General features: G+C 31.9%; 1 protein-coding gene across 7 annotated transcripts in view; it reads right to left on the reverse strand.

Moving 5' to 3' along the window:
* The window catches only part of LOC127725399 (synaptotagmin-7-like), a 209,818-nt gene that overhangs the window by 49,108 nt on the left and 141,150 nt on the right, over positions 1-19,560 (reverse strand). For 5 of the 7 annotated variants that reach the window (XM_052232334.1, XM_052232336.1, XM_052232335.1 and 2 more), the window contains 2 exons: positions 11,216-11,360; positions 3,801-3,833 (listed from right to left, as the gene is read on the reverse strand). In XM_052232334.1, coding sequence (XP_052088294.1) covers positions 3,801-3,833; positions 11,216-11,360 — 178 coding nt within the window. The remainder of the gene's footprint in view (positions 1-3,800; positions 3,834-11,215; positions 11,361-19,560) is intronic. The other 2 variants (XM_052232337.1, XM_052232338.1) reach the window with 1 other exon arrangement.

Raw genomic sequence — 19,560 nt, forward strand, 5'->3', positions numbered from 1 at the left:
AATCATTATACCACAATTTTTTTTTATTTTTTAAAATAGTTACAGAGAAATAGATAAACTTGTGGTTCACATTCAGTGGTTAATGTTGGACAAATAATTACATTGCAATCTAACCTTTGGGAATTAGAGGAAATATCTCCATCAAAAAACAAAATTTAATCCATTTTTTCAGACGATCCCTGCCTAATGAATTTTATTTGAAAAATACCAGCACACAAAATAAGCATTTGAAAATCACAATGCACATAAAATTAAATAAGCAGAACACATTGAACAAGACACCAGTGTCCTGCACGACTGAAACACATTGAACCTGAAAATTAAAAAACGTCCATCACGTTGCACGAAATAACTCTTTACCACCCTCTTTATAAAATCTGATCATTTTGCACAGCCTGTCTTTAGCTTGAAAAAAAAACTTTGTGACACTTACTTGATTATTTTAGAGAAAATAGAATACTTTATATATAAACTACCAGTACATTTCAACAAAGTATAAAAATATCTTTTTGTTTTTAATTTAGACACCTTCACCAATTTACCTTGAGTAGGGAAAATATTTGCAAACTAACCTATCAGGAACAAGAATCACCCCTATTTTTAACTGAACATAGCAAAACAAGGAATTTTAAATATACATGTATATAAAAAAAACAACACCCCCTTCATCCATATTTGTTGGATGAACAGACATTACGTTACTGATAGAAATATAGCCCCACTTCTATATAGTGAGGGTATTATATAACAATGGTTCAACTGGCCCTATATAAGAATGATTTCTTTCAGTATAACTTTTTGACTGACACTGGCAGGATGATTATTGTGTTTAGACTGTAACTCTGCGTTGTATTATTGTGACCTTGAAATATAAAAAGGAATATGACCATGTTAATACTCTGTAATTACGGCTTACAGCCACAACACCAAGTTAGTAGTTTATTGATTAAAGGTGATATAAAGGAAATTCTCATTTCTTACTCCATCACTCACAGTACAAGTTATTTCTATCCAACAATATCCGTTATTGCCTTTTCAGAAATCATCTGATTTTATAGTCTTTCCCGTATTTTAACAGCTGGAACACATGATACTGGACATTTAAGGATCATAACTTTACATACAGGAGTGATAATGGCTGGCACTTACACAGAAATAACCCTTAATGTATTTGTAGTTATATTTACCTATTATCTCTTTTTATGTAACTTCGTTGGAGATCAATTTAAGTGATTTTTAATGGCTCTGATGACATTATTATATGCTAAGAATGTGTAATCCAGTTTGTTAGGATTAAAAGAGTTTCCTGTTCTGCTCTTAATCCTTTATATAAGAATGTGCAATGTTTCCTTGTCTTTACACACCATATATAAACATTATACTAAGAGTCAAATATAAACAATACTGGAGTCAAATATAAACTGTTGACACAGAAATATGTCTTGCCTATCGGCATAAAATTAAGAAAAAGACAATCTCAGATGGACAGCAACATTGCTTATTAATTCAGTCACTGGACCATGACCTAGTGGGCAGGGCAACAAACTGAGATGTACAGACAGTAATGTAACTTTATAGAAAATATCGTTGTTATTGTAAGTACTAGTTCCTATCAATATAACTTAAGCAGAAAAACTTAACATTGAAAATTGCTAATTAATCCAAAGTCACTGGACCATGATTGTCCTAGGGGGCACTGGGCCTCAAAATAGTTGTCAAACTGATATGTACTGATAGTAATGCAACTTTATACAAAATATCATTGATCTATCACAAGTAGTTCTTATCAAACTGACTTAAGCAGAAAAACTTAACATTGAAAATTGCTAATTAATTCAAAGTCACTGGACCATGACCGAGGGGACAGGGCCTCAAAATAGTCATCAAACTGATATGTACTGAAAGTAATGCAACTTTATTTTAAATATCATTGATCTATCACAAGTAGATCCTATCAAACTAACTTAAGCAGAAAACTTAACATTGAAAATTGCTAATTAATTAAAAGTCACTGGACCATGTCCTCGGGGGCAAGGCCTCAAAATAGTCATCAAACTGATATGTACTGAAAGTAATGCAACTTTATTTTAAATATCAATGATCTATCACAAGTAGTTCCTATCCAACTAACTTGAGCAGAAAACTTAACACTTGTTGACGCTGGAGCCGTTGCCGGAAAAGCAATCCCTATGTCTCTCTTTCCGCGACTTTCGTCGCAGGCGAGACAGTAAACTAAATACTGGAGTCAAATATAAACAATACTGGAGTCAAATATAAACTAAATACTGGAGTCAAATATAAACTAAATACTGGAGTCAAATATAAACTAAATACTGGAGTCAAATATAAACTAAATATTGGTGTCAAATATAAACTAAATACTGGAGTCAAATATAAACAATACTGGAGACAAATATAAACTAAATACCATAGTCAAATATAAACTAAATACTGGAGTCAAATATAAACAATACTGGAATCAAATATAAACAATACTGGAGTCAAATATAAACTAAATACTGGAGTCAAATCCCTTATTTCATATTAAATTTTTATTTACAATTACTCTGTCAAGACTTTACAGACCCTTGCGTGTTTTCCAATGATAATGTTATTACTCAATTAATGGCATCTAATTGTTTACTTACAAAAATAGAAGCACTGTGCCAAAAGTTCCAAATGACTATATTAATGAAATAACTTCAGTAAGAAATATTTTTAGGTTAAATTAGATAGTTAATTAAAAAAAATATATTATAAAATGAACTAATAATTTCAATAAGCAACTTACAATAAAATTGAGAAAGTATGCATTTTTTCTGATCTATTAAGAAAAATGTTCAATGAATGCATATATTTAGTGATAGAATGCAATACTTTAATGAATATGAATATTTTTAAATATGAAATGATAATAATATCAAAGCAGGTCTAATACTGTCTTGTTTTCAAACTAAAAAGCTCAAGTGATCAGATATATGTGTATTTTGATATACAAGTGATAATCCCTTTTAATGGGGAAAAATGAAAAAAAATGTGCAAAATGACAATATTTACTTTAACATTGTCATCAGAATCCTATGGTTTGAAGTTGGAAAAATCCATGTATTCAACAAGACCAAAACTTCTGACAGGTACTCAAACACTTTGATAGTGTCAAACATACAATTTTAAAAACAAATTTAGTACACCATAATTGACTAAAAGTTTCTTCTATCCCTCTATTTTATTTGGGTAGATTCCTCAACTTTATTTTCTCAATTCCTCTTCTAAATCTGGTCAGAGCCCTTAACTCTACTTGCTCCGACCCCTTATTTCATTTTGTCTGGTCCCTTTCTTTATTTGAATCAGTTCCCTCTACCTAATTTGGTCAGTTCCTTCTACTTTTTTTCAGGATTTCCAACTTAATTTTCAGAACCCTCTTTTTCTTTGGTCAGATTCCTCTTTTTATAAGGTCAAATCCCTCTACTTTATTAGATCTCAATATTAAAAAAACTATTAGATATATAATTTTATTTGGTCAGATCCATTTTTATATTTGGTCAGATTCCTCTTTTTGTTTTGCCATATCTCTCTTCTATAGGTCAATATATTAAAGAAAGCTACAAGGTATTGTAGCTAGAACATTAAAGGGATGTATTATATATAAGTTTTTAAATGACTGTTACCAATACATGCATGTTCTGTGATTCAGGCTTTGTTCAGGTGTTATAATGCCGCTGAATACATGGAACTTATCAACTTCAAACCATGTGATTATAATCATATAATGTAGAATAATTGTAAAGTGTGAATAATACCTCATCTTGAAGTTGCACAAGCCTAGAGTCTCTCTGTAAATACAATACAAACAAATTACTTAACTATTAAAGACTTCTAATGTGTAGCAGTTTACCAGTAGAAGCTGGTTCGATTCTCCATGGGTGTGTTCTAGTGATTCTCATGGAATCTGATCATTCTCCATGGGCATGTTCTAGTGATTCTCATGGAATCTGGTCCTTCTCCATGGGTGTGTTCTAGTGATTCTCATGGAATCTGGTCCTTCTCTATGGGGGTGTTCTAGTGATTCTTATGTAATCTGGTCCTTCTCCATGGGTGTGTTCTAGTGATTCTCATGGAATCTAGAGATTTTACAGAGAATCTATGGATTTATATGGACATGTATGAGAAATGTTTCAGCTGGATATTCCAATTTTTATCTAAGGTTACCAGATGACTTCAATGATCTTGTAGTAGCACTTGTTTATGACCATGAAAACAAGGTCATTGGTAATCAGTAAGGTCAAATCAAAGATACTACGACTGGTATTTTCAGCTTTTACATTATATGGATGTGACATTTCGGTGTTATAGCAAGAGATCGTCCGCTCAACAAATGGTCAGAAAAATGTATATTAGTATGAAGTAATGTCATGCAAGTCCTGAATATGGTTTCAGACTGCCAGCTGGACATTGCACTCCATATAAGGTTAATTTTCTGATACTGTCCATAATGAGAGACTGAGAGGAATGTAATTATAGATACATCATGACAGACTGGTATAACTATTCGTTATTTGATTATCTATTACATCACCTCATTAAAACAACATCTATCAGCAATCTGACTGAATCACTAGTGAGTGAGTGTCTGGTGATGGACAGATTTGTAGACCATTATGGACAAGATGCTATATTTACTAATGTGTGGTGATGGACAGATTTATAGACCATTCTGGGGAAGATGCTATATTTACTAAGTATTAAAGTACAAAACTGAAAGAGGAAACATTGGACCATCATTTCTCCATACATATTTCAACCTAGTGTAACCTTTTCACAAATTTAATTTTCACCTCCTTTTTGCAATGATGATGATGTAACCTCAATTCAAAACAAAGAGAGCACATCCTGAAATGTCTCGCCTGCTTTTCTGTCCATTGATTTTATGTTGAAAGTCTTAAAGATAAAGGTTTTACTAAAAGTATCACATAAAGTTAAATTTTTAAAATTCTATACCAAGGAGGTCAAGGTCAGATAAATCCTGTAAGACAGACATATACACCTTAGAATTCTTTAATACACCAAATATAAATGTAATTGAAAAACAGATCAAAACACAAAAACTTGACATTGACCAATGAGCCATAAAAATGAGGTCTAGATCAGATGAAACCTGTCAGACAGACATGTACCCATTACAATCATTCCATACACCAAATATAGTTGACCTAATGCTTATAACATTTGAGAAACAGACCTAATCACGCAAGTTTAACCTTGATCACTGATCCATGAAATGAGGTCGAGGTCAGGTAACAGTGTCTGACAAACATGTAGACGTTGCAAGGAAACCATAAACCAAATATTAAGTTATCATTATTACTGATAATAAGTGAGAAATTCACATGACAAAAAAACTTTTTAATTTTTTTTTCAAGCAGTTGCTGAACCATGAAAATGAGGTCAATGACAATGGACATATGACAGATGAAAACTTCGTAACATAAGGTATCTGTATACAAGATATGAAGCATCCAGGTCTTCGTAAACTTTTATCTATTTATTGGAAAGAAGAATACTTTTGTTACATAAATATGGGCTGTTTATGACAATACAATGCACATGCATCAGGTACCTAAGCATCATAAAGTAATGCAAAATTACTGAAGTTTTCACAATTTCAGCATTTGTGCTAAGTTTAAGATGGTTTTTGTCTAAAATGGGAATGGCCGCAGTTGTGTTCAGTCTTAATATTTAAATGTATGTTGTATTTGATAATAATACATAACATATAAAGGTTGAGACTGAACATGAATGCGGCCACCTACATTTTAGACAAAAACCATCTGAAAAGTAATGTTTTTTGAGCATCTTTAATGACCAACTCAGTTCAAATCTTTTCCATAAATTAATTGAATCGACCGAAGTAGACACTTAAGTGTTTAAAAAATGTCAAAAATTTTTCATCAGATGTACTTCTAATTTTAGGCCAAAACTAGCCCGTTACCGGACCTTTTCCTTTATTACTTTGACAATCAAGAATATGAAAAATCGGAAATTCATTCATTATCAGTACCCGAAATTTTGTAAGCATGGCACATCAGTATCAGAGAACCAAAAAATATGATTCAGCAAAACAATAGACTCTAATGGCAGGTAACAGTATAAATGTGGGCTGCTGAATATGAGAGAAGACCACCCAAGAACATCTGCGTTTTTCATGGCAAAGTAGTTTCAGAAGTGATATCAAAAATGTAACTTGGATGTTTTTGATAAGTAGCTGTTGTCAATGGCTTGAATTAGGCTGATAAGCAAACTAACCATGGAACATTTCAATTGGCCAAGTGTAGTTTTCAAAGGAAAGGAAACAGTGAAAATCAATAGGCCAATGACAACAACTTATTCATAAATGCATATCATTTATTTCATTGATCAGATAAGATAACCAACTGTTGCTGTGTTGCACTCACTCCTTTATAATTTTCCACCTGCTTTTAACGTTTTTTCTTCATCAATTAACAACAGTACACAAGTATTGACTGCATTTGTAAATGATGACATATTACCATTTAGTAAAAAAACATTTTTCTGAGGGCCAAACATAAGTGAGTTGACTGACACAACTGAATAGGATCTCCAACTGGTAATAGAATGATTACTTCTTACATATGTGGAAAAATGTAGATATTAATCTATATAACAATTCAATAGTCAATGAATGTCCTCTGAAATCTATGTACAATTGTGTAACAGATGCTTTAACAACAATGTAAATGTTCTCTGTTACAACTTATGTATTAAAATTGGAGAATAATAAAGACCTTGATATTCAAATTTTATATTTTCGTCAAACAAAATATTTAAATGATCCTTTCTGAGGCCAAGGATGCATTAATACAACAGATATTAATTTTATCTTTAATGCTTAGTAATGTCATACCTGAGTGTAAAGGTCACTACAAAATCTATTTCAACAGATTGTCATTATATATTTTAAAAATAACATGAGGGGGTGGACATTTTTTGTTTATTTAGTAGAAAAATATCTGAAATCATTATAGGGCATTTTGATCCAAAACAATCTTGCTAATCAAAATTTTATTTGTTTGAAATATATTGTGGGATGGCTTCAAACAAACAAGAAATTCAGGATGATAGTGTGTTAATAAGATATAAATATACCCTGCTTTGTGCATCATGCTAGCTGGACTTTTATTGTGCTAGCTCAGAACAGAACAGTCTACTGGAAGACATATCATATGACTCAGAAACATTAATCTGACTCTGGGGGCAATTTAATCTTTGCTCTTTCCCCTAAATGCTGCAAGCTAATGGTGGAGAAGTAGACATACAGATTTAAGTTGTTTGTATGACCCAGCCAACGATCCAACACACTCAAGCATTCTACCACAAGACCACCAAGGGGGTTACGAAATAAGGACAGCAACACCATAGCTCAAGATCAAGACATTTAAAGATAAACATATAGACCAATCCATCATTATCAACAACATTCATTCCCTAAAGAAAAACTAATCATTAAATAAGACTATAGGCAACCATATCTAGATGGAGATCCTGAGACTTCCGGAAAATTTAGTTGTGGTTAAACTGATTTTGTAGCACTGATTACGACAACCTTCCAACTTTTAAAACTTGATCATTAGTAAAAACAAGAGGTACATTAAAACATGATGATAGAAATCATTACGTCTGAGGACACGAATGTCCCTGCTCAAGCTTTGCAATTTTCGAAGTTAAAAAGGGGCACAACTCTAGAGCGGTAAATGACTTACTTCCGGAAATTCCAACTCTGTCTGTGTGTTGTGGTTTTTAGCACTGTTTATAAGTTTTATAAAATTTAAATGGGTCAAACTTGGTAAGTTAGAGTGTGAAAACAAACAAAATTTGCAATTTTCCAAGTTATAAAGGGCATAACTTCAGAACAGTAAGTAACTCAATGCCTAAATTCAAACTCTGTCTGCCAGTTTAGGTTCATAGCATTATATATGAGTTTCATAAAACTTGGAGGAGGAAATCTTTAGTGTAGAAACGAAAAAGGGACGGACGGAAAGGAGAACGGTCATTAGGGTAGCACTTAATGCCTCCATGCATACGGTGGGGGCATAAAAACAATGACATACCGGTACATGTAATTTGTAAATAAAGGCATTGTAAATAATAGCATATCAAAATATACTGGCAGTTACATACAGAAGGTACACTCAAAGTACTTTTAAACTGGTGATAACATATGAAGTCATACTGACTTGCACTTTTAATACAGAGAAGCTATTTTGGTATCAAACATCAATGCTTAATTTACATAAATCTTATAATTCTAAAACCGTTACTAATTACCTGTGGGATGACACTTAATGTTTGCTTTATCACTTTCACTTGAAGTTTTTTATTTCCATTTTATCAAAGCAGGAACACATATATGCATGCAACCAGCAAACTTAATAAAACTAATATTGCATACAAATTCTAAGTTATATAAATTCAATGAAGCATTAAATTGCTTAAGCGAGTGTCACTGGGACATGTTATCTTCTGGTGTATAATATTTTAATTGAAATCCTTTCATCAACTTGAGTTTCTACTTGCTAGTTTTACACAAGGACTCTAACCGTTTGGTTATTCATTCTGTTACATAACATACTTTTCTACCGCCAATGATTGTCCTATGATATTGAGTATTTTTATCAGTAACCATATGCATCTGGTAAAGCTGGTACAATTTGGAATGTACCTCTTTTTCATTGACCGAAATATAAATTATGCAAATTTAAGTTTCAAGATCTTTAGTTACATGAAAAACCATAATACTTTTTTCCAAACTATACCCCTTTGTTACTCAGGTTATAAATTAAATGAATGTTTTATATAAATCAGTATATGGACTCATTGAGTCCTTAGAGAGTCAAGTTCCTACTGTCACCTTGTATGAAAATAAATTCTACAATGCCATCAAATAGGAAATATTTCTGAACCATATGAATAAATTTTGAATATTTTATTGTGAGGTAACCAAGCATTTCGGACATCAGAAGTTGAACTGTTTACAAGGAGACATAATCTATGTCCTTTTCAATGTAACAATAGCAAAACTTGAGAACAGTGATATTTTCATGTCCTTTATAAATTGAATTCTGCAAATGATGATCTCTGGGAGCTGTGAAGGCCGGTGCCTAAGTCGAGAGCATATATTTATCCCTAGATGTCAGATGTTTTGTGTCCTTTGAACCCACAAAAATTTGGTCTCTTTTTATTCAAATGAATATAAAGGTATAAAAACCAATTGGGAAAAGCATAAATGCGCTTAATATAAGAGAAAAATTGTTTTTGGTCATATCTAATATCTGATTGGGTAAGACCAAGTCATTGTCAATTTTTGTTAGTGATATGAGATAAGTACTAATTATAATTGATTGGTTGAATATTAATGTCATTGATAGTTTTAATCTTCTCCATACACAATCCACATGTTACTCTATAAAGTAATCAAACATCTTTTTATAGTAGAATCTACTCCAGTACACATGTCTAGGAGTCTCATACTTCTCTTCAGAAGCTACAAGCAAGCATGTCAAATGGCTAATACTAAATCATTCATAAAATAGCTGTCAATATCATATTTCATGCCTTATTTCAAGCTTAGGAATTTAGGATCATAACACATAAATCACTTATGTTGTGACCTAGCTTGAGCAAACTCTTGCCTTTAAGACATTCAATCAGAATTACAAATCAAAGCCTGAAGTCAGGGATTCCTTTTTAAGGTAGAAAAAACAACTTCAATTGTAAAATAAAACATATAAAAACTTAAATACAGTGAAATTTGTCTACACCGAATCTTGCATAAACCGAAACCCTGTATGAACCAAACAAATTCTGAAGTCCAGTCTTATCAAATATATACGTTGTGAACCTGATTAAACCAAACATCTGCTAAAACCCAACAAAATCTTAAGTCTTGAAGAAGTTCAGTTTAGACAGGTTTCACTGTACTTATAAAAACAAAGAATATGTGTGCATTGGATACATGATGTCCATGTGAGTCTGGTCAATACCTTAATTTGGCATTCACATCTTAATTAGTAGATGTACTAAGTTTCAAGTAGATGTGACCATGACTTCAAGGTAAAATATCTTAAAATCCAAACTTTATAACCTGATATGGGATGGAAGAAGATTTTGAGGCCTGTAGTTTAAGAGGCATATGATGCATGTATTAAGTGATCCCATTTTCAGAACTGAATCTTTTTAATAAGAAGCAGTTAAGACAGAACATGACTATAGTATATAATACTTTGAGCTATCTAAACTACAACACAGGCTTATAATAGGGATGCTTTTTTTAAATCTCAATATTTTAAGCTCTTTTAATAAAATATTTAAATGAAAACCTTTAAATCAAAAATCAAATTCGTAAGAGAAACACTATATTAGAATTATATATCTGTAATTTGATTATTGGAAGTAGATGGTTTTATCTGGTTTTTTTTCTGGTAAAGTAATGATTGATGTATCACACAGTATCCAATATGTCTCCATTTATTTATTAATGCATCATTAAGTTATTCAAAGGAAAAGTACTAAAGGCAAAAGGATAATTAATTGCAAAGATTTTGAATCAAAAACATATCAAACTCTTATTTAATCCTTTGTGAAACAATTAAATATACTACTGGCATTAATTTTTGTTAAAAGGTTGAACTGTGAGTAATTGCTCACTAATGAGTCCCCCAGTATAAGTATTCAGTGAGCAGGAAGTTGATGAGTGATGGATGTTAAAACACTTCACAGGTTTAACATGCTCACATGAAGATTAATTGATTCCAAACTTCAGAAAGGATTGATTTATAGTTCCCAAGAAAAACCAATGACAATTTCATACATGACTGATTATGGGTAAGAATATATAAGTATTAGGTAAACAGGAAATTGGTTAGCAATGAACAGACAATGTATAACACTCACATGAAGCTTGATACCATAATTCAGGAATCTCAGATTTAAAGTTTCTGAGATGTAAACCACTATTTCTTTGGAACATTAATATTCATCTATTGCTAGACAGTAACTGTTCTGACTAACAGCCAAATATCAATTTTTGTCAGGAATAAAACTGTATATACCAAGAATGTATATAATCAATCTATAATTATTGTTCAGTCACAATTATAGAGATAAAAGCATTTATATGTAATTGAGTTTTTATACTTACTCGATGGGTTTGAGGTCCTGCTGAGTTTATGGACTGGTAGGTTCCTGGATTCCTCATTCCTAGAGAATCGTTCAAGGCAGAATGTGTCGATGATGATGGCTGAACATGTTCTGCAACAACAGGGTTACGGCTAGGCCTCTCAAATCTGAATAAGGAGAAAAACATTCTGAAACATGACGAACACAGTGGAGAATAATTCTCAGCTTCTACTAGTTTAGCTGTGGATCCCATTGTCACTTGATTACAGCACAGCCTTCTAACACAGATTTCTCCAATTTGAAATAACCAATCAGTAAAGTATCTTGAATAATATCCACAATAAATTAAATGCTCATATTTTGTTTTTTACATATATCATCTGATATTTGAGAAACTATGTTGTATGGAGCATTTTGAAAGTCACATGATTTATGTAGTTATTTAATTTAAAGTAATCCTGTATAATATAATGATTTTGGTCTGTCAACAATGGATGAAAATCTTGGACAGTTCAAACATTGTCAAAATCATGAAATCAATGTAAATCGGCTTATTAACTCAAATCATTAATGCAGCTTTACGTTCTCGAAACCCAAAAGCTTACATACAAATTGTAACAATTTATAGAAAACATGATATTGTTATATATATCCTTTTAAATAAAGCAAGTCCATCTTATGAAGTGAATCAGATTATATCACTCTTTAAAATTCATCACCCCAAGTGGCCATCAATTTTTGTCCATTTATTTTCTTAAAGTATTATGAAGATTTAAAATTTAACACTTGAGTGATTGCCATTTTTGGCTATAGAAACAAATCTATAATATACCTCCTCAACATTATAAGGACATAAAAATCGTAAGAAATCCTAAATTATGATCACATTATAACATTTTCCATGTTGATCGAGTATTAATATAAAACTTTCATGTTCTTTTACATACTTTTATCAACTGCATTTATACGGAATGTCATGAGTTAATGATTATTAAACCGCAACCCATCACAAAATCACAAAGTAATCATTAAATTATTCTTCTCGAGATCATAGCAGGTAGAATATGAAATAAAATCACTGCATGGAAATTATTCACATTGCAAACTCCCGTGCATACTTAAATGTAAACGTCCGCAGCATCTGGCTTGTGATGGGAACTAATGTATCTTGTTTATTTCTAACAATTCTTTTTATTGATTACACGACATCAGCCTATAAATCCTGTAGTTGTCCAGTGAATGCTACAAACGATATTCAATAACCAAAAGTAACTGTATCATCAATTGGTATTGAAGATAAATATTTACTGTTTTCATTGCAATTAAAAATTATATGGCCCATTTATTGCATTCTATACAACACTCGTCTACTGGATTTCAATCACTTTGTCTGTTTTTATAAATTTCAATCATTTTAAGAATATGGATATTCCAAATAGATTTTTGGACTAACAAGATGACAAAATAATCCAGAATCAATACTATTTCATATCTAATGACATGCTTCTTCTAAACTTGTTATAGAACTTTTTTAATGTAAAAGAATAAATCATTTAATTTGAAGAGTAATTGTTGGATAGTATGTACTAATGGGTAATTGAAATATAGTTTTTTTCCAATTTTTTACCACAAGGTGATCGTATTTCTTTAATATTGGTCAATCATGCCGCTTTAAACTGTAAGGTAACTTTCACCAATTTAAACAAACATTTTCAGTTGTCTTTGCCTTTTCCATGTCAGTCTAACCCACCCACCCCCCTGGTTTTAAGATTGAATTAAAAAAACAGGAGATGCTGGGTATAAAACGATGAGATATCAATACAATATCACAACTACAACCCAAAAACTAAAATAAAAGAAGACAATTCTATAATGCATGTGTTTCGGTCAATAAAAAGTTACCTAATTTAGTCTTCAATGTCTGAAAACAGTAATTAAATGTGCCAAAAAAAAAAACGAACAGAAAAAAAAGAAGACATACCAAGAAAATTGCAAAAAGCAAATCAAGCATATTTCTACATCTATTTCATAATGTTTGTATAAATTTTCTTACGCAACACAAAGATATACAATACTGATAAGGGGGAGACGTAATGATACAGCAGATTTACTGGTAAGCTTTACAAAGATATACAATATTGATAAAGGGGAAGACATAATGATTCAGCAGATTTACTGGTAAGCTTTCCAAAGATATACAATATTGATAAAGAGGGAGACATAATGATTCAGTAGATTTACTGGCAAGCTTTCCAAAGATATACAATATTGATAAAGGGGGAGATGTAATGATTCAGCAGATTTACTGGCAAGCTGTCCAAAGATATATAATATTGATAAAGGGGAGATGTAATGATTCAGCAGATTTACTTGCAAGCTTTCCAAAGATATATAATATTGATAAAGAGGGAGATGTAATGATTCAGCAGATTTACTGGCAAACTTTACAAAGATCTAAAATATTGATAAAGAGGGAGACGTAGTGATTCAGCAGATATACAATATTGATAAAGAGAGGGAGACGTAATGATTCAGTAGATTTACTTGCAAGCTTTCCAAAGATATACAATTTTGATAAAGAGGGAGAGGTAATGATTCAGTAGATATACTGGCAAGCTTTACAAAGATCTACAATATTGATAAAGGGGGAGATGTAATAATTCAAGAGATTTACTGGCAAGCTTTACAAAGATATGCAATATTGATAAAGAGGGAGACTAAATGATTCAGTTAGATATACTGGCAAGCTTTCCAAAGATCTTCAATATTGATAAAGAGGGAGACATAATGATTCAGCAGATTTACTAGCAAGCTTTCCAAAGGTATACAATATTGATAAAGAGGGAGACGTAATGATTCAGCAGATTTACTGGCAAGCTTTCCGAAGATATACAATATTGATAAAGAGGGAGACGTAATAATTCAGTAGATATACTGGCAAGCTTTCCAAAGATCTATAATATTGTTAAAGAGGGAGACGTAATGATTCAGCAGATTTACTGGCAAGCTTTCCAAAAATATACAATAATGAAAAAGAGGGAGACGTAATGATTCAGTAGATTTAATGGCAAGCTTTTGGACAATGTAAGACATTTTATTGAAGATTAGAAAAGTAATCAAACGGACCATAATCTTACACAGCTATATAATGAACAGACAGTATAATCCCTTTATAATGGTACATATAATGTCATACTAGGACTTTGTAGTCAAATCAATGATGTTATGGTGAATCTTTTAATCCAGTCAAACCATACTGATCCTATTAGTAAGGAACAATGTACGTAAAACTGACAAATCAATCGTGACCTGCAGAGTAACAACAACATAAATGTTAAAGTTAAGTAGAAACAATACAACATACTGCCGTCTGTTTGACAGTATAAGACTATATCTCTAATTCTTCACTGATTTATACCTTTCCTGAGATGTTCATTCTTTGATAAACAAAGTCTTGTTAAAATTCTTTTTTTTCTTTGTCGTCTCGTTGAAGTCATTCATTAATTACTGTTTTCTGGTTCTGCTGTTTAAAAAGCTTGAAAGAAAGGAGACTAAGCTTGATGTCATGATGACACATAAGGAAATTTTTTTTTTAAAGACTGTTAAAAGTTTGACACATATACCCATATACCTTGTGTGATATGAAATTTCTAAATATTACTAGAACTGTAGAACTAAATTTGAAATGTTAAAATCAATTGAGCTTCGATCAATTCTCATGTCGTAAAAAAGAAAAAGAACAAGAATGTGTCCATAGTACACGGATGCCCCACTCGCACTATCATTTTTTATGTTCAGTGGACCGTGAAATTGGGGTCAAAACTCTAATTTGGCATTAAAATTAGAAAGATCATATCATAGGGAACATGTGTACTAAGTTTCAAGTTGATTGGACTTCAACTTCATCAAAAACTACCTTGACCAAAAACTTTAACCTGAAGCGGGACGGACGGACAAACAGACGAACGAAAGAACTGACGCAGTCAGACCGAAAAACATAATGCCTCTAAGTGGGGCATAAAAACAAATGGTCAGCAGTCTCACTTAACAGTTGCCAAGAATACTTCTTACAATGGAGAGTGGTCAGTATTAGAAATAATGCTACGTCAATTAAAAAGGTGAGTTCTTATTCATGCGACAGCTATCCCATGCTAATTTTATGTATCTATCCAATAACAATTTTTTTACATTGGCTAAAATTTCCGACAAATCCACCCATCGCCAGTAAAATTGTATTTGCGACCATCAAATCAGCAATTGACGGCTGCAACTCTTCAATTATAGTGCTGTTTTAATTCCTTAATTGCAAAATTATTTTGGAAATTTACAGTACTTCATCCTGAATAAACAGGTCCGCCAAGAGTGCATGATACGCCCTTATTGGGCATATTGAAATTGTTGTAAGAATAAAATGTGATATCAAAGGCATTTGACCATAAATATTAAAGCAAATAAAATAGCTCTGTAGATAATCATGCCTGAGGATATCAAACAGTTTGTTATGTTCACCAATTTCAACAATTATGTAGTTTCCACTATATCAATCAAGCAAACTCAAGTTATGGTATTTACTCAAATCTGATAATTAAAGTGCCATAACTCTGGAGTGACATTAACCGAATTTTCCGTGATCGTACAAATTTTGAATGAGATTGACCCCAGGCTGCTTATTTACTACTTCTAAAGGTTGAACTGTTAAATATTTGATAGGATGATTGTGCTTCCGAAGGTGTTGATAAATGACACTTTTGAATTTATGGGGTCTTCTAAAACAATAAAGGTGTTCTTGTGTGCATTTAGATAAATAGCGTCCGGTTTCACCTACGTACTGAATACCGCATCCCGGTTTGTTTCATGTTAGTAAATAGATAATACTGTTAGTTTTTCAATTTAAATCAGTTTCAAAATTTAAGGAAAATGTGCAACCATTAAACATTGACCTTATCGTATTGTTGGTGGAAAGACGGGGACATGTAAGTAATTTTTTGGCATGACACTTATTGATAGAAGGGTAACTACAATTTTTATTATTAGCTAGAGGCTCTAAAGAGCCTGTGTCGCTCACCTTGGTCTATGTGCATATTAAACAAAGGACACAGATGGATTCATGACAAAATTGTGTTTTGGTGATGGTGATGTGTTTTGGTGATGGTGATGTGTTTGTAGATCTTACTTTACTGAACATTCTTGCTCCTTACTATTATCTCTATCTATAATGAACTTGGCCCGGTAGATACAGTGGAAAATACTTTGTAAAAATTTACAAAAATTTACAAAATTTATGAAAATTGTAAAAAATTGACTATAAAGGGCAATAACTCCTTAAGGGGTCAATTGACAATTTTGGTCATGTTGCCTTATTTGTAGATCTAACTTTGCTGTACATTATTGCTGTTTACAGTTTATCTCTATCTATAATAATATTCAAGATATTAACCAAAAGCTGCAAAATTTTCTTAAAATTACCAATTCAGGGGCAGCAACCCAACAATGTGTTGCCTGATTGGTCTGAAAATTTCAGGGCAGATAGATCTTGACCTAATGAACAATTTTACCCCCATGTCAGATTTGCTCTAAATGCTTTGGTATCAGAGATATGAGCCAAAAACTGCATTTTACCCTATGTACTATTTTTTAGCCATGTCGGCCATCTTGGTTCGCGGGCGGAGTCATTGGACACATTTTTTAAACTAGATACCCTAATGATGATTGTGGACAAGTTTGGTTAAATTTGTCTTAGTAGTTTCAGAGGAGAAGATTTTTGTAAAAAATTACAAAAATTTACGAAAAATGGTTAAAAATTGACTATAAAGGGCAATAACTCCTTAAGGGGTCAACTGACAATTTTGGTCAAGTTGACTTATTTGTAGATCTTACTTTGCTGAACATTATTGCTGTTTACAGTTTATCTCTATCTATAATAATATTCAAGATAATAACCAAAAACGGCAAAATTTCCTTAAAATTACCAATTCAGGGGCAGCAACCCAACAACGGGTTGCCTGATTGGTAAGAAAATTTCAGGGCAGATAGATCTTGACCTAATGAACAATTTTATACTCATCAGATTTGCTCTAAATGCTTTGGTTTCAGAGATATGAGCCAAAAACTGCATTTTACCCTATGTACTATTTTTTAGCCATGTCGGCCATCTTGGTTCACGGGCGGGGTCATCGGACACATTTTTTAAACAAGATACCCTAATGATGATTGTGGACAAGTTTGGTTAAATTTGTCTTAATAGTTTCAGAGGAGAAGATTTTTGTAAAAGATTACAAAAATTTACGAAAAATGGTTAAAAATTGACTATAAAGGGCAATAACTCCTTAAGGGGTCAACTGACCATTTTGGTCAAGTTGACTTATTTGTAGATCTTACTTTGCTGAACATTATTGCTGTTTACAGTTTATCTCTATCTATAATAATATTCAAGATGATAACCAAAAACGGAAAAATTTCCTTAAAATTACCAATTCAGGGGCAGCAACCCAACAACAGGTTGTCCGATTCATCTGAAAATTTCAGGGCAGATAGATCTTGACCTAATAAACAATTTTACCCTGTCAGATTTGCTCTAAATGCTTTGGTTTCAGAGATATAAGCCAAAATCTACATTTTACCCCTATGTTCTATTTTTAGCCATGGCGGCCATCTTGGTTGGTTGGCCGGGTCACCGGACACATTTTTTAAACTAGATACCCCAATGATGATTGTGGCCAAGTTTGGTCAAATTTGGCCCAGTAGTTTCAGAGGAGAAGATTTTTGTAAAAGTTTATGGACGACGGACTACGGACGCAGGACGGCGGACGACGGACGCAAAGTGATGAGAAAAGCTCACTTGACCTTTCAGGTCAGGTGAGCTAAAAATGTTAGCGATTGTAGTATTTTTAGATAAGCGATTTTGAACGAGTTTCAATGACAGGTATTAAGTGTTTTTCCATTTCTGAGTTTCATTTTGTTATCCTTATTAGTCTGTTGTCTAATTGTGACAGACTTAAAACGTTCAATCTGATCAAAATCAGATATTTGACTTTGCTAGTAGGTTAAGATTTGTTCGGACTTGTAAAATCTCAATACATCTAATGAGGGGTCATAGGTTAATTAAAAAAAAAATTGCAAATTGTGATGGCTTTTTCAAGTTACGTCCCTTAGACCATTATTCACTTATTATTAGTCATGCAGTTAGATTTTGTTAGACTGGTTTGATGCAAAAAAATATTTTCAGATCAGAAGTTTTTTGAAAAAGATTGAATCATTGTTGCTTGCTTAATTAGTCTATTTTGAAAAGAAAGGTTCCACATAAGGAAAAGGAGAGGATTTTATTTTATACAACACTTTAAAGATAACACATCCCTCGAACTCAGTTTACAGGACATTAAATCTTCCTAACAATTCACTTATTAAGTAGAAAGTAAAATAACAAAAATACCGAACTCCAAGGAAAATTCAAATCAGAGAGTCCCTTATGAAATAGCAAAATCAAAAGCTAAAACACATCAAACGAATGGATAACAACTGTCCTATTCCTGACTTGGTACAGGCATTTCCTTATGTAGAAAATGGTAGTATTGATTCGCTGCCATCTGTCAATCATATTGTTTAATATATATTTTACTTTACATAATTTTTTTTATATATTGCAATAAAAAATCTTAATGCTAAAATCCTACCAATTTTGAATTAAAACATCATTAATGAATAACCTCTGTGGAAAATTAAGTTAGTGTTCACCAAATATTCTTATGTTAATTGAAGGTTTACAGTGTACACCAAATGTTCTTTTGTTATTTGAAGGTTTAAAGTGTACACCAAATATTCTTATGTTATTTGAAGGTCTAAAGTGTACACCAACTATTCTTTTTATTTGCAACTTAATCAATGCACAATGTATATTCTTATATCTTTGAAGCTTACCAGTGACTACACCATATATTTTAATGTTATTTGAAGTTATTAATTGTACACCAAATATTCTTATGTTATGTGAAGCTTATATAATATACACATCACTATAATGGTACAATGTATCTAGGATATTGTACGGCACATCTTAATATCCTTATCAGTATCTATTGGAATCTCAGAGTACCGTAAACTGCCTTCATAATATTTGACATAACTCTATCTGTACTTATTAAATTGGTTGATAACAAAGCTTAACTTCAAGAATTGCTTAATAGAAAACAATCATTGGTATCCCAAAATTTTACATATATTTAGAATGTCTTTCTATTAGATCTACCAGAAAAACAGAATTAAGAATTTTGCAGGATGCTGACTTTTTGACTTTAATAGTGGCAAACAATCTAATTTGAACAATTGATTTATAAGTATCTTATAAAAAAGGTGTGTTGATAAAGAAATTTA

Source organism: Mytilus californianus, unplaced genomic scaffold, assembly GCF_021869535.1.
Source record: "Mytilus californianus isolate M0D057914Y unplaced genomic scaffold, xbMytCali1.0.p SCAF_15, whole genome shotgun sequence".
NCBI lineage: Eukaryota > Metazoa > Mollusca > Bivalvia > Mytilida > Mytilidae > Mytilus > Mytilus californianus.